The sequence below is a fragment of the Denticeps clupeoides genome, unplaced genomic scaffold (genome assembly GCF_900700375.1).
Source record: "Denticeps clupeoides unplaced genomic scaffold, fDenClu1.1, whole genome shotgun sequence".
Taxonomy (NCBI): domain Eukaryota; kingdom Metazoa; phylum Chordata; class Actinopteri; order Clupeiformes; family Denticipitidae; genus Denticeps; species Denticeps clupeoides.
The window spans coordinates 81,597-103,338 of record NW_021629759.1 but is presented as its reverse complement, the minus strand read 5'-3'; the positions used below and the strand labels follow the sequence as shown (position 1 = coordinate 103,338).

The window sequence follows — 21,742 nt, the reverse complement described above, 5'->3', positions numbered from 1 at the left end:
CTTGAATCTGGACCACTGTCCTGGACCCTGACATTAGAAGTGAGCTTTAGGAGGTCACCCAAGTAGGTTCAGTATATATTGCCACAGTGTAAAGCCAGGAACCATATGGGGCACCTCTCAGTAACACAGAAGTTTTAGTACAGGAGAAACAACACCTCTGCACATCTTGCATCTTTTCCCTTTTTAATTATTACTGCTCTAACCCTTGTCCCCCATAGTAGATGGTTCTGATCGGCATCTGCAGGGGACGATGCCAGAGATGTAGACCTGCTATGAAAAGCTGTAGAATGTTCAGATGGTCTCTGTTGTACTTTGACAGAGTGCGATGGACATGTAGCTCCTACCAGTGATGCGGCAGCACAGACCCCTGACCCCAGCGTGAGCCACGGGTCGGACAGGGCAGTGAAGCCACAGCACGGTTGTGGGGGAGCTTTGGAGAACATGTTGAAGGTCTTCCACTACTTTGAGACCAACAGTGAACCCTGCAGCTGGGCCAGCATCGTCCGGCACGGGGACTCCACCGACGTCGGAGTAGGAGCTTTACACCCACACAAGCAAACAGTACATCCAGAACGTATTCACAACGCATCACTTTTCCCACGTTTTGCTATGTTACAGCCTTATTCTAAAATGGATGGATTTATAATAAAAAATACGGGGAAATTGCATGTATATAAGTATTCACAGCCTTGGCTGGGCCACTCAAGGACATTCGCAGAGCTGTCCTGCAGCCACTCCTTTGAAAGATGAACTGTCTCTGTGCATTGCTGCAGTCATCTTTCCTTCTATCCTGACCTGGCCCAACCATGCTTCACTGTAGGGGTGGTATTGGCCTGGTGATGGCCGGTGCCTGGTTTCCTCCAAACGTGATGCCTGGCATTCATAACAAAGACCAGAGAATTTCGTTTCTCATAATCTGAGAACCCTTCAGGTGTCCAGGCAGACCTCCAAGGAATGTCTTCATCTGGCCACTCTATTATACAGGCCGGATTGGTAGATTGCTGCAGAAATGGTTGTCCTCCTAGAAGGACCTCTGGAAATCTGTATAGGTGGCCAGCTCTAGGAAGAGTCCTGGTGCTTTAGAACTTCTTCCACTTACAGATGATTGCGCCCACTGTGCTCATTGGGACCTTCAAAGCAGCAGAATTTTTTTCTGTAGCCGTCCCCAGGTTTGTGCCTGGAGACAATCCTGTTTCGGAGGTCTACAGACAACTCCTTGGACTTCATGCTTGGTTTTGTGTTCTGACGTGAACTGTCCACCATGGATCGTATGTGGACAGGTGTGTGTCTTTCCAAATCAGGTCCAATCGAGTGTTTTTCCACAGGTGGACTCCGATTAAGCTGCAGAAACATCTCAAGGATGATCAGGGGAGACAGGAGGCACCTGAGCTCAGAGTACATGTGCTTTCTCAGTTTTTTTACTTTTAATAAATTAGCTAAAACCTCAAGTACACTTTTTTTTTGTCATTGTGGGGTGTTGTGCGTAGAATTCTGAAGAACAAAAAAATCAATTTAATTCATTTTGGAATAACGCTGTAACATAACAAGATGTGGGAAAAAGTGATGCGCTGTGAGTAATTTCCGGATGCCCTGTATGCACACACACACACACACACACACACACTAGTGCATCTGCAAATATTGACTGTGTTTTGTTCACAGGGTGTCATTCAGAAGATCCTGGAGGTCCACCGGGTGAAGTTCATCTCATGCTTTGGGCTGCGGCTCAGTGACCTGAACTCCGGTGAAGTCCACTGGCTCCACCCCAACCTGCTGCTGTCCCACGTCAGAGAGCGATACGAGCGGCAGCTCCCACGCGACGAGTGGAGGTTATTTCGATGCACTCCCGATCATCTGACACTTTTATTCTCTGCCTGGAAACGCAACTTCTTTTAAATTCCCTTTCAGGTACGAGTTGAGGATTCGCTACCTGCCGAAGGGCTTTCTGAGCCGCTTCAGAGAGGACCAAGCGACGCTCAGCTATTTCTACCAGCAGGTGAGCAGGATTCCCACGACCTGCAGCCGTGTTCCAGCCCCAACGCAGGTTTCGCTGTGAAAACTGTCTCTCTGGTCCTCAGGTTAAAAGTGACTACATGCTGGAAGATGGAGGGCAGGTGGAGCAGGATGTTGCGCTGAAGCTGGGCTGTCTGGAGATCAGGTGAGGAAGCTGCGTGGGGTGGGCGGGGGATCAGTTTTTTATCTAATCAGAAGATTTGTTTTCCTTCTCAGGAGGTATTTCAGGGAGATAAGAGGAAATGCTCTGGACAAGAAGTCCAATTTTGACCTGTTGGAGTAAGTTCCTTAATGATATGACAGTTCCTGTTTGTGATGAAGGATGTGAACTTTAGTCCTTATGTTCAGCTGTTGTGCGTGAGCGCAGCCTTACGTTCAAGCGTAAGGCTGCGCTCATGTGATCATGCAGTCATGTGACCTCGCACCTCCCGCCTTGGTTTTTCATACAGGAAGGATGTGGGTTTGAAGAGATTTTTTCCCAGAAGTTTGCTGGAGTCTGTGAAGGTGAGAGCTGAGGGGTGGAGTCCAGACTCCACACACACACACACACACACACACACACACTCCAATGCTCATTTGTTCTCTCCAACAAACAGAAATAGGTCATTGTCTCTCGTGGGAGTGTGTGTTTGTGTGTGTTTGTGTGTGTGTGTGTGTGTGTGTGTGATAAAGGGTTGTACAGAATATAAATGATCATGATGATTATCGTTGGTAGATCCTGTGAGGTTCTGGTTCTGTGTAAACAGATGAAGGTGGTGTTCTCATGCTCAGTTATTAGAAAAGATGACCTGCGATCAAAACATTTACAGCATTTATCATTTAGAACATTTAAAACATTCACTCCAGTGACAATATCGTGGGTATTTGCGTTCTGCTGAGGTTCCTCGGCTCTGCTCATGGTAAACGTTGATGTGTGTGATTCTGCAGCCGAAGATGCTGAGGAAGCAGATTCAGCAGAATTTCCAGCAGCTGGCCCACCTGGACGAGGAACAGAGCGTCCTCTCCTTCCTGGAGACCCTGTCCCCCCTGCTGCGCTTCGATAAGGAGTATTTCAAATGTGCCCTGGGGGTGAGTGCCTTTCGCCGTGACCTTTTCCTGACCCACCCTCAGGGGGCACAGAGCATCGTGTCACCTTCTCAATCCACAGCCGATCTCACAGCATTTTACAGCAATGAGATGAAATTATGGTGAATTCCAACAATCTGCTGAAGGTGTATCATTCAATTCATTTACATTTACCAGAGCGCCTTACAAACAGTAGTTACAGGGACAGTCCCCCCCTGGAGACACTCAGGGTTAAAGTGTCCTGCTCAGGGACACAATGGTAGTAAGTGGGATTTGAACCTGGGTCTTCTGGTTCATAGGCGAGTGGGTTACCCACTAGGCCACTACCACCTCTTCCTTCATTTCTGAGTTGATCTCAACAGTTACTTGTATGAGGCAGTGGTGGCCTAGTGGTTAAGGAAGCGGCCCCGTAAACAGAAGGTTGCTGGTTCGAATCCCGATCCGCCAAGGTGCCACTGAGGTGCTACTGAGCAAAGCACCGTCCCCACACACTGCTCCCCGGGCGCCTGTCATGGTGCCCACTGCTCACTCAGGGTGATGGGATAAATGCAGAGGACACATTTCACTGTGTGCACCGTGTGCTGTGCTGCTGTGTATCACATGTGACAATCACTTCACTTTAAGAGTTTGGATTAGTTTCTTTTATTCTTTATTAAATGTGATTAACTGAGATTTATAGTATAGAGAACGACACAAATACTGGTTTTGATATTTTTGTCAGTTGTTTCTGTTGTGTATGTAATTATTACTACAAGCATTTTAGAACGTGCAAAGGCTTTTATTGACAATTACATCAGGTTTATATAGAGAGTCAATATCCGCAGTGTCGGCCCTTTTTTTCAAGGCCTCTGAAATTCGCCCTGACAGGCTGTCAATCAACTTCTGGGCCGAATCGTGACTGATGGCGACCCGTTCCTTCTTAATCAGTGCTTGGACCGTCAGAATTGGTGGGTTTTTGTTTGTCCACCCGCCTTTTGAGGGTGGATTAAGGTCCGGGGACTTTCCTGACCGTGGACCCAAAATGTCAATGTTTTGTTCCCCGAACTTAAATGGTCGATCGTTGCCTGTGAAGCCCTTTTTATGCAGCGCAGTGACGACTGCACGTGTTTCCTTGCAGGTTACCATGGTTAACAGAGGAAGAACAGTGATCTCCAGCTTTTAAAGCACGCAGTCTGCTATTCTCAGTCAGAATGACAGAATGATCTCCAGCATTGTGCTCCTCAACAGCACACTCGTGTTAACGAGAGGATCGCTGAAATGATCTCAGCCGGTCTGAAATGCAGTTGAAATGGGCTTTTGGGATTAAGAGGGACTTTGCCGTTCATCTGAACCCTCTCCATAACATTCCGGAGTAAACTCAAATTGCCACAATAAAAATGGCAGCAGCAACCTTTGTGTCGTTCAGGTCAGGTTCTTTTTAACTTTAACTCACCCTTCTGCCACTCACTCACACACTAAGTGCCCCCCCCCCCCCCCCCTCTCTCTCTCTCTCTCTCTTTCTCTCTCTACCTTACACTCACTACCTGTAAGTCTGTAATCAACATGGATTCTTCTGCTGCTGTTCGTCTGTATTTTACTGTGCAATAATTCACTTGTTGACTCAACGTTTTAACGTTTTACATAATGTGCAATAGAGTTAAAGTGACGTGATTGTCGTTGTGAGACACTGCAGCACAGCACATGTGCACACAACAAAATTTGTCCTCTGTATTTAACCATCACCCTTGGTGAGCAGTGGGAACCATGACAGGCGCCCGGGGGGCAGCGTGTGGGGACGGTACCTTCATCAAGGAGACCTCAGTAGCACCTTGGCGGAACCTTGGGGAACCTTCTGATTACGGGGGCCACTTCCTTAACCACTAGGCCACCGCTGCCCAAATGCTGCCTTAGCCATTACTACATTATTTTTATTAAATTTTTATTTATACTTATTAATGTACAGTGTATGTCTGTGTCTCTGTGCACTTGTTGTATGTCTTGCATGAGCAATTTCCTTCGGGACTAATAAAGTTTTCTGACTCTGAATCTCCCCTCTGATGGCCGTCTGTCTGACAGTCCAGCTGGGTGATATCGGTGGAGCTGGTCATCGGCCCTGAGGACGGCATCGGCTACCTGACTGATAAAGGCTCCACGGTGCGTGTGTGAACGCCCGGGCTCCAGGTTTGATGGCTGCTGTTGGTACTGACCCAGATGCTGGTTGTGCCCCCAGCCCACGCACCTGGCCACGTTCTCGCAGGTGCAGAAGATCGAGTACAGCTGCAGTGAGGAGCGGGGCAAGAACCAGCTGCTGCTGGACGTGGCCGGTGCTGCCGAGGTGAGAACATTTAAATTAAATAACATTCAGTTTGCCACAACTGAATCCAAAGCATTGCGTGTGTTTTCTGTGTGTGTGTATGCCCCTCCCACCTCCAGCCTCTGAGTGTGACCACATCGTCTCTGACTCTAGCAGAGAACATGGCTGACCTCATTGATGGCTACTGCCGGTTGGTCAGCGGGAGCTCACAGTCCTTTATCGTCCATCGTGTGCAGAAAGGTACGCTTGACCTTAAACCTCCGCGTGACTCGTGGCGCTGAGCTACAGACTAACGCGATGCTGTTTCCACCCAGCAGAGGGAGAGCGAGTTCTGCCCTCCATCCCCAGAGCTGCTCCGAAGTGAGTGATCTTTGCTCTCATTGGCTGAGGCTTCTGTGTGCTCTGTGTGCCAATCCATGTTTTTAATGTTTCCTGCTCAGGACCTCCATCCACGAGAGGCAAACCAAGGCCTTCCACGTTTCAGGTACGTCGCTGGGCTCTGCTCTGACCGTCTGGTACCTGACCTGAGTTCAGCTGCACATCCTCCTCACTGAAGTCATGTGACGCTGTGCTTGACGACGTGCCATGGCGCGGCGCCCTCTGGTGGAGCAATAACTAAACTGACCTCCAGTCTCTTCTCTTCTCTTCCTCACGTGTGCTTTCGGAAGAACAGATGGTGTTAGTGGTGATGGTAATGTTTCAGAACACACTGATAAATCAGGGTGTAAAGTGTGTGTGTGTGTGTGTGTGTGTAAAGTGTGTGTGTGTGTGTGTGAGGGCACGCGCATGTTGATCCTCTTTTGCATTTGTTTCGAAACAGATGATTACACTGAGATCATAGATGAAGATACCTACACCTTTCCATCCAGTAAGTTCTTGATAGGATCGCAGCCTCTGCTCTGTGTGTGTGTGTGTGTGTGTGTGTGTTGCTGTACACAGTTGGGGTTTACTGGTTGAACTGGTTTTGCTGATGTGTGAATCGACCATCGTTTCTTTAACACCGTCTGTGTTGCAGAGTTCTGTGGATTTGTTCCAGGTAAAGGTCCTTCTGTCTTTGAATCGCATGTGTGTGTTTGGATGTTCTGTGTGCTTCTGATGTGTGCATGTTCTGAACTCATGTAGTGCTGACTATTTTCACGATGTTTCATGAAGGAGAAAGACTCATAAGAGTAATAAATCTAGCATGTTCAAACTGAATTTGTTCTCTGCTGATGGGGAGCTTGACGCTCTCCTGGTTCTTCAGGATGGTCGCAGATTGAAAAAGGGGGTCCAGTCTGTTATAAAATTGCTCATTTTTACAGTTTAGTGCTTGTAAGACATGAGGCAGCGTTTTATGTCCCAAACATATACAAAGCAAAAAATCCACTAAGACCTGATATGGCCTAATAAACAGGCCCCGAAATGTACATTTCCCGACCAGGAAGGGACTGCCCCAAAAATTCAGAGAACAAAGAAGCACATGATTAGTGACAAACAAACTCCCTGTAAATCAATGTAAGGCCAAATGAAATGAAGCGTGTCAATCTGAATATGACTGTAAATTAATAATGCAGGTAGGTGGAATGTGGAATGATTTTACGACGTTGTCCACAGATCTGACCCATCTGACTCTGTATTTGCACTATGAAGTGAACGTGACACGGTCATCTCATTTCAGTCAGGGACTATGAGGTCGACAGAGACCGGATAGAACTCGGACGCTGCATTGGACAGGGACAGTTTGGAGATGTCCACCAAGGCGTGTACAAGATTCCGGTAAGGACATCCTCACCGGATGTCTTCAGACCCATAAAATGTGTAGAAATGGCCTTCATGCACAACATCTGTTGGGCGTTTCAGCAGGGGAACCCGGTTTTTGCCGTGGCCGTTAAGACGTGCAAGAGCAGCACTGCCGACAGTGTGAGGGAGAAGTTCCTCCAGGAGGCCTGTGAGTTTCTACTCGTTCCTTCTCCACTTCATGTTCTAAGTGCTGAAGGATTATGTAACTACTGGCAGTTTTTTTTTTGTGTGTGTGTGTACGTACAGTGACCATGCGGCAGTTTGACCACCCTCACATTGTGAAGCTGCTTGGTGTGATCACAGAAAACCCAGTGTGGATCATCATGGAGCTGTGCACTCTGGGAGAGGTGAGACAATCCTGCTGGAGAAGGTACAGTGTATAGAACCCATCACTCTTCAGTGAGCCCGACTAAAACGATACAAATTGAGCCCAAACCCAATCACATCGGTTCAGTCAATGATCAGTGAGCATCAGGAACTTCCGGTCTATAGTACCTATCCTTCCTGTATGATTTGTAGTGTGCATTCCTATAATTTTTACCCCTTTCGGCCTCACAGCTGCGCTCCTTCCTGCAAGTGAGGAGGTACAGCCTGGAACTGGCATCGCTCATCCTCTTCTCCTTCCAGCTCAGCACGGCTCTGGCCTATCTGGAGGGCAAGCGCTTTGTGCACAGGTAACTCCGCGCTGCTGTATTTACTGTCTGCCGGTAGCCCTGTTTATTAAGAGCTGCAGCCGGATTCTCCTGCAGGGACATCGCTGCTCGAAATGTCCTGGTGTCCAGTCTGGACAGTGTGAAGCTGGGAGACTTTGGACTGTCCAGATACATGGAGGACAGTTCTTATTATAAAGGTACAGCACAATACTCACGATTCGATTTGATTATGATTATCAATGCACCAATTCATCATGATGCAACCCATCAATTATTTAAACATTTACATCACATTATGTTTTAAAAAACGTCAGTGAGAATAGAGTTAAAGACTCGTTCACACATACATCTGAACCAGATGTGTGAACCTTCACTGGTCTTGCGATTCGATTCGATTATGATTATCAATGTACCAATTATCGATTCATCGTGATGCAGCCCATCAAATCTTTTCAATATTACATCACATTATGTTTTAAAAAATGTCAGTGAGAATAGAGTTAAAGACTCGTTCACACATACATCTGAACTAGAGGTGTGAACCCTCACTGGTCTTGCGATTCGATTATGATTATCAATGCACCAATTATCGAGTCATCATGATGCAGCCCATCAATTATTTCAACATTACATCACATAATGTTTTAAAAAATGTCAGTGAGAATAGAGTTAAAGACTCGTTCACACATACATCTGAACTAGAGGTGTGAACCCTCACTGGTCTTGCGATTCGATTATGATTATCAATGCACCAATTATCGAGTCATCATGATGCAGCCCATCAATTATTTCAACATTACATCACATAATGTTTTAAAAAATGTCAGTGAGAATAGAGTTAAAGACTCGTTCACACATACATCTGAACTAGAGGTGTGAACCCTCACTGGTCTTGCGATTTGATTACGATTATCTATACATCAATTATCGATTAATCGTGATGCAGCTAACCAATTTTTTCTTCACCCTATGTTTTCAAATACGTCAGTGAGATTGGAGTTCTGCACTGCATTCATACAGAATTGTCCATATCTGCATTGCGATGCATCAATTATGAGATGAAGTACTCTACTGTACAGAGTAGAGTCGAACTGATCCGGACATTAAAGCCCTTCTGCCCCTCAGCTTCTAAAGGAAAGCTGCCCATTAAGTGGATGGCACCAGAGTCCATCAACTTCAGGCGCTTCACCTCAGCCAGTGATGTGTGGATGTTTGGTGAGTGTGGGTGGGGCATCATGTGTGAGGGTATGATGTGGCAAGTGTGACTTGTGTGGATGACTGGAGTTTGTGACTTTGTCTGACAGGCGTCTGCATGTGGGAAATCCTCATGTACGGCGTCAAGCCCTTCCAGGATGTGAAGAACAACGATGTCATCGGACGCATCGAGAGCGGCGAGCGACTGGCTATGCCTCCTGCCTGCCCACCCACCCTCTACAGCTTGATGACCAAGTGCTGGACCTACGACCCCAGCAAGAGACCCCGCTTCACCGAACTCAAAGCCCAGCTCTGGTCAGTGAGGGTCACACAGACTCTGAAGGGTTCACAAGATCAGAGTAACACCAAGTTCAGGTCCGGGGTCCAAATCCAGGTCAGGAGTTCAGTATCACTCATCCCAGGTTCAATGATTTCCAAAGATTCAACAATTCATTCCACACTGAGACACGAATAACTCACACTCAGGATCACGGCCACTTCCTGTCATCAGTGTGGAGATTTTAAATGTAACAGACACAGACACACCACCACGTTTTACTCTGAATTCGTGACACGCCTGGAGTCACTTCTCAGCCTTGGACCTGTACTGGCAACAGCTGCTTTGGTGTGTGTGTGTGTGTGTGTGTGTGTGTGGTCCTCATCTTGTCTGGTCATGTATGATCTGACACAGAAAGGAGCAGAAAGTGTTTCTGGTCCCCACAAACAAGCGTTGCTCTTCACACACACATCCACACATAGTGGGTCTACAGGATCATCTGACTGGGACAGAGGTGTACTAGCGGTTAAGGAAGCGGCCCTGTAATCAGAAGGTTGCTGGTTCGAATCCCGAGCCACTGAGGTGCCACTGAGCAAAGCACCATCCTCACACACTGCTCCCCGGGCGCCTGTCATGGCTGCCCACTCAGGGTGATGGGGTCTTTAAATGCAGAGGACAAATTTCACTGTGTGCACCGTTTCACTTTTCAAATTTCACTGCAATGTTTCTGCTCCCCAGCATCATTCTGGAAGAGGAGAAGCAGCGGCAGGAGGAGCGCAGCAGAACGGAGGGCAGGCGGCAGGTCACTGTCTGCTGGGACTCAGGAGCAGACGAGGCTCCGCCCAAAGTAAGTCAGTGCGACACACCCACAGGTGCATACTGGGACCTGCCCAGTCCTTACAGACAAGACTCAGTCCAACCCATCGTGTTATAGAAGATTTACAGCATTATCCAGAGCGCATTACAATCAGTAGTGACAGGGACAGTCCCCCTGGAGACACTCAGAGTTGCTCAGGGACACAATGGAACACTGAGAGAAAAAAAAAATGGAAGTAATCTGTCACACCTTATATTTTAGCATTGCTGTAATGTGAGCAAACCTGCTGTCAGTAGCATTATAGTAAAGTAAAAAAATACTCATAAGCATAAATTAGTTTAAAAGAGCAAACTAATATTTTTAACTACTGTGATGAGAAAAACTAATTAAACAAATGACAGCTATGGTTTACTTTTTTATGCTTTACTGGTTTATAGGCGAGTGTGTTACTAGGCTACTACCACCCTACATTATTCAGATTATACATATGTGTCCAGTTACACACAATTGTAGCACAAAAACAAGTGTGTGTACTTGTGTGTGTGTTGACTGCCAAGTGACTCTTCTCTCCTGTCTGCCGTTTTCTGTGCTGCTGTTGATCTGATGAGGTATTTCAGGTACTTTGCCTGAGATTGTTTTCCTGACTGAACCCCTCAGGTTCCTCTGACCTCTTACCTTCTGTGACCCCTCTATACAAGCAGCTGCATTACCTATCCCCCCAACACATCTCCTTAAACCCCAAAACATCTCTACAACCTCCCAACACATCTCCTTAACAGCTCAACGTGTATTTACCCCTAACACAGTTCCATCAGCTCAGCTTGAGAATGTGGGCGTATTTAGAATGTGTGTGTGTGTGTGTGTGTGTGTGTGTGTGTGTGTGTGTAGCCCAGCAGACCTGGTTATCCCAGTCCACGTTCCAGCGAGGCATTCCATCCCAGCCCCAAGCACATGGGCATGCAGAACCAGTATCAGGTAAAGACCACTGTAGTTCGTATGCAAACATCCATTCATACATCCATGCATATATTTCCTTCAGGAAGCTGAGGTGTGTGTGTGTGTGTGTGTGTGTGTGTGTGTGTGTGTGCATGTGCTGTTACTGTAGGTGTCAGGATATCTGGGTCCCCACACCTACCCGCCCCACGTCCACGGGATCGACTCTCACTGGAACAGCGGCAGACCCTCCCCTGACACGCCCACCTGGTCCAGCTGCACTGAGGTGAGGTGTGGATTCGGTTATTGATGGGTGTGCGCGTGTGTTTCTTTGCTTTAATGACGTGTGTGCGTGTGTGTACAGGACTCTGGTGTGTGCGCTGTAGAGGAACAGATGAAGCAGATACAGGAAGAGCAGCACTGGCTGCAGCAGGAGGAGGGGCCTTTCTTGGTAATGGCGCGTCAACTCAGCGAGAGAATTCTTCTCCACCTGTCTTCTTACTCCTTCTCACAGTACTAGGTGTAGTACAGGCAGTGTAAAGATGGTGGTGTGTGTGTTAAACATGAGCAAATTTCCGTAACCAGTCCTAACTGGACCTACATTAACTGTGGAATCTGATGAAGATGCCTCGGGTGTTGTCTAATCCAGGAATGTTAAGTGCCAATGCGTGATGTACTCAGGTGAGTGATGGGAATTCATCCGTAATTACTGGTGGCTGAAGAACGGAGGAAACGGTTACTCAACCGATTATTCATCGCGTCGGGTGGAGGGAGAAAAGGGGCGTGGCCAGGCAGGATTCAGAATCTCCCTGCTCCAGCGGACAGAACTCACACCACACACTCACACACCACAGTGCGCCATGCAGGCCTTCAGATCCTGCTTCGTGAAACCGGTACGGATGTAGCGACGTGACGTATGGACGTGCAGATGTAGCGAGGTGATGCTGAAGAAGAGCGCGTGTGACATTCTTCCGCCCTCATTTTCTCCACCCGTCTGTTTCTCTGTACAGAAGCCTGACGTGAGGAGGTCCAGAGACGACTCCAGCCACCGGGGATCGGTAGGTTACAGTTTTATTCTACATTAGTGTAACAAGTGTGCAAGTGCCGATATGTAGGCCTTTCTCGGACAATATTTCTGACCCGGCACAAAAGGTGCTGATCTTGTTCACTAGTGTAGGGCATTTTCAGGATTTACATAAATGGATGAAAGGACCACTTGATAGTTATCTGAAAGTTAACTGAGTTCTGTCCTTATCGCCAGGTTGAAAATAGTGCACCCAATCCTAAACCAAAATCCCATGAAGAGGTGTGTTTACCTCAAGTGTGTGTGTGTGTGTGTGGGGGCATTTTGGTTGAGTGACTAGTCTTGACCACTCTGACTGCCTTTTCTGTGTTCTTAAGACAGGAAACCAGCATGTCTACCAGCCTGTGGGAAAAGGTAAGGAGAGGGTATGGGTTTAAGGTGGGAGTGCAGGATTAGTGGTGGATTCGTGGATTAGTGGCCTGTTGGCGCTGTATGCATGTCATTCAATCAGTCAATCTTTATTTATATGGCACTTTTTATAATGTATATTGTCACAAAGCACCTAAGAAATAGATCAGTACAAAAGCCCCAGGTGAGCAAGCCAGAGGCAACAGGGGCAAGAAGAAATAAAAACTCCCTCCAAGAGGAAGAAAAACCTTGAGAGGAACCAACACTCAGCAGCGTAGAGTCCCAGCAGGTGACTATCGGATGGGGTCAGCAGAGGGCCAAGTAGGACAGTCCATGGAGGTCGGCCAGGTCACGTGACCACTCCCCAGGCAGGATATACCATCCACAGTGGAGTGGATGGCGAAGGGAAGAGAAAAGTGAAGCGTTAGTGATGAGTTGTGACAGTAACTGAACAGAGAACTAGACATTTCTGGCGACACTGACTACTGCAGCGTTACTTATGCTGAGGGGCGTGTTGTTAATGGTTTTTAGACTGGATACTGATACTGCATCTGAATCCCGTACGTTCCTCGGAAGATTGTTCCAAGATTTGGGGCTCTATTAGCAAATGCTGTATTTCCAGCAGTGACCTTGCATACACTGGGAACAGCAAGTACGCCTTCTCCCAGAGAACGAAGGCAGCGTGGTGGGTTATGAGGGACTAGGAGGTTAAAAAGATGAACTGGAGTAATAAGCAGGTGATAAGCAGAATCTTGAAGTCAAAACGGAACTTACCTGTAAGCCAATACATTTACAGCATTTACCAGACGGCCTTATCCAGAGCGACTTACAATCAGTAGTTACAGGGACAGTCCCCCACTGGAGACACTCAGGGTTAAGTGTCCTGCTCAGGGACATGATGGTAGTAAGTGGGGTTTGAACCCGAGTCTTCTGGTTCACGGGCGAGTGTTTTACTCACTCACTCACTCATGTGTGGCAGCATGGAAGCCAATGCAAAGAATACAATAACTGTGGCTGCAGAGTTTTGGACGAGCTGAAGTTTATTAAATGAAGCAGCAGAGCAACCAGAAAACAGAGAATTACAGTAATCCAGTCTGGATGTTATGAATGTGTGAACTAATCTCTCTGCGTCAGAGATGGAGAGACGCTTCCGAACTCTAGCAATGTTCCTTAGGTGGAAGTACGCTGTCCTGGAAATATTTTGAATGTGACATTCAAATGACAAATCAGCACCACAATTCTTTACAGATGTACCAGGGCCAGAAAAATTCTAATCTGCCCCATGTCTACGGATGAACTGACCAAGTGGCAGCATGTACACTGAAAATAACAAAGGGCGTGTCATATCTCTTATGTACATGACCTATTAACTTCTCTCTCTCTCACTCACACACACACACACACACACACACACTCACACAGCACAATATGCCTGTTTTAATATCAATGATCTATGCCCCCTTCTCTTATCTTATCAGACACACACAAACCTGAACGGTTCCTCCTACAATATACACAATAACAATATACATACACACACACACACACACACACACACACACACACACACACACACACACAGATGAACTGGAGTAATAAGCAGGTGAATAAGCAATATTCCCGTTATTCATATCAATGTTCTCCTGCATCATGTCTTGTCCTGTTGCACCCAGGTACGACTTGATTATGAGAAACGTATCACGTATTAACACACTACTTCATCTCCAAGTGTCTCGCTGTTTCTCTGTTCCCAGTTGTCCTGTCCTGCACTGTGGACGGTTTGCATGCCAACACTTCTGTCCTCTTCTGTTTGTGCATGGTGCACCATGGTCCTGGAGAGACATTTCACTATGTACTGTGCTAGAAAAAAAACTCCTTTCTCCTCAGATCAGACAGGACCTCCGAAGAAGCCTCCCCGTCCTGGAGCTCCTTCACACCTGACCAGAGCGGTGGCCATGGCCCCCACAGACAGCAGCTACAATGAGGGGGTGAAGGTAACCACACGTCTTTGCTTCCTTCACCAGTATGCCTCAATCAGTGGAATGAGAGAACGTCTGCTACCCAGTTCTCGACTGACGGACCGTTTTCTCTTTCAATTTGCATGTTCTCCTTCAATCTTGAACCTGCGGATCTGTCTGTAGCCCTGGAAGGTGAGAGCCCGCCTGTCTGTCAGCAGTGTTCAGATAGTGTTCGCCATCTTGTATTTTGTGTTGGTGATCCCTTTTCCTGTGTGGACAGATTCAGCCCCAGGACATAAGCACGGGTCCTACAGCAAACCTGGACCGGTCCAGTGATAAAGTTTATGAAAATGTGACTGGGCTGGTCAAGGCTGTCATCGAAATGTCCAGCAAGATCCAACCAGCGCCTCCAGAGGAGTACGTCCCAATGGTGAAGGTGAGTGTGCGTGATGGTGGAAGCTCCACCTTCAGTCCCAGTTTCTAACACGTATCTGAAGCAGGTCATGTTTTTTTCAGGAAGTGGGTTTGGCTCTGAGGATGCTGTTGGCCTCAGTGGACGAGACAATCCACGTCCTGCCTGCTAGCACACACCGCAAAGTAATCCTTAACACCAGCGCTAACATTACCACATAGTAAAACTGACACAACCACTCTTATATTAACACTGACATGAACATTCACACTCATATAAGCACTAACATGGTTATCCTCACATTAACACTGATGCTACGATTCATGCTCACATTAATAGTGACATTAACATTCACACTCATATTAATACTGAAGCGAACAAAAACAATGATGTTGACATTCACACTGATATTAACACTGACACTAATATTAAAGGTCCCTTATCATGAAGATGTGACTATGTGCGAGGATTGAACATTAATACGAGTTCCCCGAGCCTGTCTATGGTCCTGCGGTGGGTGGCTAGAAATGGCGAAAGGTGTAAAGAGCGGTTTGGCCGTTCTGATTCGCTGTTCGGAGAGCAGATTGGGAATTTGACAAGTTGAATGGTGTTGAATGGCGGATGCCCGCTCAACTTCCCAACTTCCATAGGCCGCTACAGGTTCCCAGTTAAAGCAACAGACACTGAAACGGTGCATCCTGGGAAATCTCATTGTGGGACTGGATCAAAGTGGCTGTAATTCTGCACCAAGAGACGTCAGATACAGTATTAGGGGACCGACAAATCATGTCAGGGGACCTTTAATGCACATCCTCACATTTACACTAACACTAATGTTACCACTGACGTTAACATTCACGTGACTCTGCTCTACCAGTGAAGATGTCCTTGTGATCTGCAGGTGGAGATGGCACAGAAGCTGCTAAACTCTGATTTGGCCGAACTGATCGGTAAGACAAAGCTGGCGCAGAAGTACGTGATGACCAGCTTGCAGCAGGACTACAAGAAGCAGATCCTGACCGCTGCACACGCACTCGCGGTCGACGCCAAGAACCTGCTGGACATCATCGACCAAGCACGGCTGCAGATGGGGCAGCCACAGCCTCACTGATGGGTGTGTGAGTGAGCGAGCGAGCGAGAGAGAGAGAATGCTACACCAGCGTGCTGGAGTCCCCTACTTTGGGGGCTACCAGAAGCGATGTCACTGCATCTCTGCTGTGGAATCTTGCGGCTGGTGCTGGATGAAGATCCTCCAGGGGTTCCGTAGACGTTGGCCTTAACGCTGCTGCTGCTGCTGCACTGTGGGATGCTGTTTGCTGAACATTGAATCATTGTCCTCTTTCCCACGGAAACATGCGATGACGGATTCTCTGCTGGTCACTGCATGGACTTCCCCTCCATCTGTTGTAAATTGAAAACATTTAATTTATTCCATGGCTGCTCTGGTTCGACCTGAATAAGGACTGATGGGTCTGATGCCTTTGGGTCTCCTACCCTTTTGTTTGTATGTGCTTCCACGTAGCTCTATCTTGTACATGTAGCAGGAAAAACGGATGATATTTTAATGAAATGAATACCTTATTGCTCGTTTTTGTCAGCATTAAGTTGATAAATGTACAATAACTCTTTAAAGGTCGATGAAGAAAATCGGAGGTGACCCCTGCAGGGAGTGAGAGAGAAGGTGAAATCAAGCAAAGAAAGAAAGTAAGAAATCTTACGTTAAAAATGTTATAAAGATCGCACCAGCAAAAAAGGAAAAAAGAAATCGGATCGTGTTTAACCCTCTGTTATGTGATCTTCGTTGGCTTCCGGTGTCTATAAAATGTATTTACTGAATTACCTTCATAAATGACGGACCTTATAACCATCTACACTTTCTCTAGGATTAAAGAGGTGCCAGATGTCAGAATGCCCAGATTCAATAAGAAATCTGGTGGGGATGCAGCTTTTATTTATTGTGCTGCGAACCTTTTGAAAGCATTATCCATAGCTGTCTATCGTTTTTGGTCTACACCGCACTATTTTATTTTATTTTTTAAACTTTAGTTTGTTACTTTTTTATTACTTTTTCCCCCCCTGGTTTATTGTCTGTGGGGGGTTCAAGTCCCAAAGGTGCCACTGAGGTCCCTTTGAGCAAGGCACCGTCCCCCACGCACTGTCACCAAGGGTGATGGTTAAATACAGAGGACACATTTCGTTGTTCTGCACCGCGTACCGTGCTGTTTCAAAATACACTTTTCACTTTCTATTTTAAATATCCGTTTATTTAAATGATTTCACTTTTTTTTTTTTTCTTCCCTTTAGTTTGTTTTACATGGATTTTACATAAAGCACTTTGAGTTGCATTTCATGTATGAAAGGTGCTACATCTAAATAAAGCTTCTTCTTATGTGACCAGGGCAGAAGAGACCCAATCTGTTCTCCTTCCACTCTACACAGGATCTACACAGGTGTAGAAACAGACTAAAACCAGTTCTGTAGCTCAGAACCAGCCCATGATGGCTCAACAAGGTTTTGCCCATTCAGGGGTTCCTTCAAATGTTGGCCAAACAACGTATTATACTTTTACTTTTTAAGACCGAAGTATGCAAAGTGACTGGATATTTACTGCAATATTTTCAATAAAGTTACTTTCAAAAACAGAATACTTTTTAGAAGATGTCTGCTACGATATGAAAAATTTTAATCTGCATAAATTATCAATATTAAATAAAATTCCGAATAAAATCCATTACTGTGTAATGAGACAGAAATGTGAATATGTTACATAATGCTCACTCACATCACAGCTGGGCATGTAAACGGGACACGATTCCCATTCTCGTCCATTTTAAAAGACCACGCCCTCCGAAGGACTGACCCTGGAATTGAGACGTGGCTCCAGGCAGATGTGCTGGAAGTGACATTCGTTTCACACTAGGGGCCATAAAGCGGGGGAGACGTGGTCCCGGGAGTGTGTCGTTTGGTTAATAAAAGGTCTCGTCAGTAACGGTGGTCTTTGGTGACCCAGCTCTGGCAGCAGAACATAGACAACATAATGCCTGCTGCATTGTTATTGTCATTTTTTATTTCAGTTTACCCACCAACACATTCATAAAACAGAACAAAAGCACAGAACAAAATACACTTCAAAATGCAAAAAAAAAACAATAATCCTAGATATTCATTTATTAACTTAATCAGTTTAGTAATAATAAGTCCCTGCCCCTATTAACAATACACAGCAGTAAATCCATTGAAATAAATGACATGAAACACGTAGAGTGTGGAGTTAAACCGGGCTTTTTTAGACGCTCAGCAGCACCGTGACGCAGCAGAGAACGGCGCCGAGGAGCCTCCGGTGCGGCTGGACGCCGGAGGCCGTGTTGTAGTTGCACAGGTAGGAGGAGCAGCAGGACACGCGGTTCCCGTTCCCTGCGCTGTCCACTTTGGCGCTGGACGCGGCGCCGCTGCACGTGGCCCTGCTGGCACACTGCTTCACGATGGCCGACACCTTCCCTGCGGGTTACCCACAATTCACTGGCTGTTAGATGTGGCCGCTGTAACTGTCTTCCTTGTTCGTGTCTTTATTCACCGCAGGGCCCACATTTACTTTACGATAAAGAACTTTTTCGCACCAAAAACAGCACATGCCATTTTGTGATCTTTGCCAATTTCAATATTGAAAGATCACCTTGTCCATGCACAGACTTTAAAGACTGCAAAGAGTCTTTAATGAAATGTTGTTTATGTAATTACTTTTTACCGGCGGCTACGTGGTGCGGACAAATTGACCTTCTGATGTTGACTAAATGCACATAAACTACGGATTCTGTGCACAAAATGGCAGCCGCTTACGTCAGTTTAGTGCTCTCTTGCTTCTGTTATCTTTCTGTTGAACTGGATGGCACAGAATGGCACGTGTCTCAGGTCTGACATGAACAGGGCCGGGCGGGCAGACGTTATGGCTCATATAAAGTTTTTATTATTATAGCAACACGGGTTTCCGTTTCAGTATATGAATCGAACGAATTATAATCAGTCTGAGATCTGAGTTGAGGTCTCACACACCAAAACCTGCAGAGTATAAATGCATCTTTATTTGTTCATGCAAAGTAAAGGCTGGAACCACACGTACCAGAAGATTTTATCAGAGACAAACCGGTTCCGAACACGCGATGGAACTCGTGGAATCTCAGGAACTACGCAACATTTCCCCAGTATGAAACCAGGCGGTTTCTGTTGATGTTGGAACATTCTCGTCCGTCCAGTTCTAATGGTAAATATCGCCAACAACAGACTTCTACCGCGATTCATGAACAGAACTTCTCAGCTTCTGGGGTCCCGGGTGTGTGGAGGTGCAGGTCTTACCCATGGTGTCCACTGTGGTCATGCAGGTGTCCAGCGGGGGGCTGCAGTCCTGTGTGTTCTGGGTACAGCCTGCATTGGTGGTCGAGGCGCTGCACACGTAGCACTTCAGCCCTTCAGCTGCAGCACAAACACCTCACATGAGCGTCCACACACACACACACACACACACACACACTCACACACACACGTGCGCAGTTCCAAAGTTTCTGCGGGGACGGGAACATCCCTTTTCTCCAGGTTCTCCTGTGCAGAACCCTCACCTGTCTGGATGCTGAGGCCAAGCAGAAGCAGCAGTGCCGTTCGAGTCCTCATAGTGCCTCACTTGTGTGTGTGTGTGTGTGTGTGTTTGCTCTGTGGGTGAGAACAGTCAGGTCCACCCATCATCACATTTTTTTCACCTTTGTACTGTCGGTTACTCCACAGAGACATGACAGTCTTGTGTGGGAGGTCACATGACCTGCACACGCCTCCCCGAGTGAGGACTTAATCACCCGTTATCCCTGTGTGTGTGTGTGTGTGTGTTTGCTGCCGAAACACACACACACACACACACACACACACGTACAGTCATTCAGATGCTGTGATGTAAACAGACCTTAAACAGGACGGCCCTGTTTTGAACACAATGAAAGTGTCACCATGGCTCCGCCCCCTTGACTGGAGACGTCTGGTCAGGGCGGTGTCGGTGGTCTAGACTGTGCTGCTCCTTACATCACGTGACGGAATGTCTGAGGGCCGGAGAACAACCCCGACACCAAACCTTTTCATTGTCCTCGCTGATGTTTACAATTTATTAATATATTTACTTTTGAAATATACTGATAATAATTATAAGCCAGTTAAACCAGCAGCAATTCAAGATGAGAAAATGCCCATATACAGAACTATAGGTACATTTCAATTGAACTAACCGTATTAAGCAAATCTGGAACATTTGCGGTTATGCGTCAGCGTGGTGCTGGTTTGTGGATGGCACACTGGTTACGATGAATGAATGAACCTGCAGTAGATCAGCTGACATGATGAACAGCTCAGAATAAACTGTGGTGTGGTGCTCTCTGCTACCCCCTGCTGTTCATGCTGATCAGTTGTCCCCTGTGTCCCAACATCACAGTCAGATCACATGGAGCATGAATACCAACACGAATCCACTGTCAAGCAGCGCTGGGCAACGATTTCATCCATACCTGCAGAGATGAAGTTATCCCTTCTGGATCTGTGACGCCTGGGTCACAGACGGCTGGTTTCAATGTGCTTACAGTAGCCCTCCCCAAGTTCTCCACACCGCCCCTCTGCTACGTTCCCAGTACTCCGGTACTGCTCGCCTGGTCCCTCCATCTCTGAAGGTAAAAGGAAGACGCTCATCTAGACTCTTCTCCGTCTTGGCCCCTCGGTGGTGGAATGAACTTCCAGCTGAGTCACTGAGCACCTTCACACGGCAAGTCAAGACCTTCCTCTTTAGAGAAGATTTAGATGAACTTGGAAGCATGTTGTAAGTCACTCTGGATAAGCATCTACATTTTCTTAAAATGTAAATGTAGATGCTTTCTGATGCATGGGGGGCCATGGAATATTATAATGAACCCTTTAACATTCTGAGTGTGTTTTGAGTGAGGACATCTCAATGAATAATGTAACTCAACCTGAATAACTCCATCACAACAACTTATATATAAAAAAAACTATAAACTATGCTGTTATTGTTATAATAGGTACATAAAAATGTGTTTTTTTTTCTTAGTGTGGGCCTTAAAGGGTTAATGGTTTCCTCCTGTTTTACAGTAGACTGGAAACCTTTTCAATCCAGTGTTGGACCATCTGTTCTTCACCGTTCACCTCCTTTTGAACAACAGGCTACAGTTAAACGGGCAGAGAAGGGACACTTACAACCTGGGGACATATGCAAATAGTGGTGGAGACAGATTCGGTACAACCAGTTCTTGTATGTACAGTTGAAACCATCTTACTGTTTGATATGAAATCATACAAAACCTTTTCAGTTTTAGGCCCGTTCGGATTCCCAAAATAATTTCTATTTGCTAAATGCCAAAATAATGTGTGAGATAGTTTTCTTGATTTTTTTTTATTACTCAAAAGTTTTCATATATTTGCTTCGTATTTGGTAGAATTGCCTTTAAACTGAATGACTCGACTCACACGCTTTGGGTTTCCTTCCACAAGCTTCTCACAACAGTTTAACGGGATTATGGCCCATTCCTCCTGACAGAACTGGTTTGTTGGCCGTCTTGCTCTCACACGTCTTTTCAGCTCTGACCACAAATTTTCTATGGGATTAAGATCAGGGCTTTGTGGTGGCCACTCCAAAACATCGACGTTGTTCTCCTTAAGCCACTTTTTAAACAATTTGGCAGTTTGCTTGGGCTCGTTGTCCATTTGGAAGACCCATTTGCGTCCAAGCTTTAACTTCCTGGCTGATGTGTTGAGATGCTGCTTTAACATACTGTTCTTCTTTCATGACTCCATCTAGTTTGTGACGTGCACCAGTCCCTCCTGCAGCAAAACACCCCACAACATGACGCTGCCACCTCCGTACTTCACGGTTGGG

At 46.5% G+C, this 21,742-nt stretch overlaps 2 protein-coding genes across 10 annotated transcripts; one reads left to right on the top strand and one right to left on the bottom strand.

Annotated features, from left to right (window-relative positions):
* Positions 1–91: 91 nt before the first annotated feature.
* On the top strand, positions 92–17,225 carry LOC114773588 (focal adhesion kinase 1-like). 9 transcript variants are annotated; one of them, XM_028965867.1, is made up of 34 exons: positions 163–531; positions 1,663–1,829; positions 1,909–1,996; positions 2,079–2,158; positions 2,230–2,292; positions 2,463–2,517; positions 2,941–3,081; positions 5,134–5,211; positions 5,288–5,392; positions 5,491–5,611; positions 5,689–5,731; positions 5,812–5,855; positions 6,045–6,062; positions 6,192–6,239; positions 6,387–6,407; positions 7,029–7,126; positions 7,211–7,298; positions 7,397–7,497; positions 7,709–7,824; positions 7,900–8,000; positions 8,929–9,018; positions 9,108–9,312; positions 10,013–10,121; positions 10,700–10,708; positions 10,980–11,066; positions 11,197–11,310; positions 11,389–11,475; positions 12,035–12,082; positions 12,426–12,462; positions 14,344–14,450; positions 14,598–14,606; positions 14,695–14,850; positions 14,931–15,011; positions 15,728–17,225. In XM_028965867.1, exons 1-34 carry the CDS (start codon positions 442–444, stop codon positions 15,935–15,937), a joined length of 3,015 nt encoding a protein of 1,004 aa, XP_028821700.1. In that variant the 5' UTR covers positions 163–441; the 3' UTR covers positions 15,938–17,225. The 9 variants fall into 9 exon arrangements, 8 of the variants coding, with proteins under 8 accessions (XP_028821700.1, XP_028821698.1, XP_028821704.1 ...); XM_028965865.1 differs by having other exon boundaries at positions 5,686–5,731; XM_028965871.1 differs by lacking the exon at positions 6,045–6,062.
* Positions 17,226–17,970: 745 nt separating this feature from the next.
* Positions 17,971–19,571, bottom strand: LOC114773591 (prostate stem cell antigen-like). Its single transcript, XM_028965878.1, has 3 exons — positions 19,437–19,571; positions 19,177–19,293; positions 17,971–18,324 (listed from the first exon to the last, which is right to left on the bottom strand). The coding sequence occupies exons 1-3, from the start codon at positions 19,486–19,488 to the stop codon at positions 18,113–18,115; spliced, it is 381 nt and encodes a 126-aa protein (XP_028821711.1). The 5' UTR covers positions 19,489–19,571; the 3' UTR covers positions 17,971–18,112.
* Between the last annotated feature and the right edge of the window lie 2,171 nt (positions 19,572–21,742).

What these genes read in the sequence shown, in the direction of transcription:
- LOC114773588 (XM_028965865.1), top strand. Translation starts at nt 442, where the DNA reads ATGTTGAAGGTCTTCCACTACTTTGAGACCAACAGTGAACCCTGCAGC. An exon ending in GGCAAGCGCTTTGTGCACAG is followed by an intron (nt 7,825 to 7,899) that starts GTAACTCCGCGC and finishes ATTCTCCTGCAG; the next exon opens with GGACATCGCTGCTCGAAATG. An exon ending in CTGCTAGCACACACCGCAAA is followed by an intron (nt 15,012 to 15,727) that starts GTAATCCTTAAC and finishes TGTGATCTGCAG; the next exon opens with GTGGAGATGGCACAGAAGCT.
- LOC114773591 (XM_028965878.1), bottom strand. Translation starts at nt 19,488, where the DNA reads ATGAGGACTCGAACGGCACTGCTGCTTCTGCTTGGCCTCAGCATCCAG. An exon ending in TGGCCTCAGCATCCAGACAG is followed by an intron (nt 19,294 to 19,436) that starts GTGAGGGTTCTG and finishes TTTGTGCTGCAG; the next exon opens with CTGAAGGGCTGAAGTGCTAC. An exon ending in GACCACAGTGGACACCATGG is followed by an intron (nt 18,325 to 19,176) that starts GTAAGACCTGCA and finishes GGTAACCCGCAG; the next exon opens with GGAAGGTGTCGGCCATCGTG.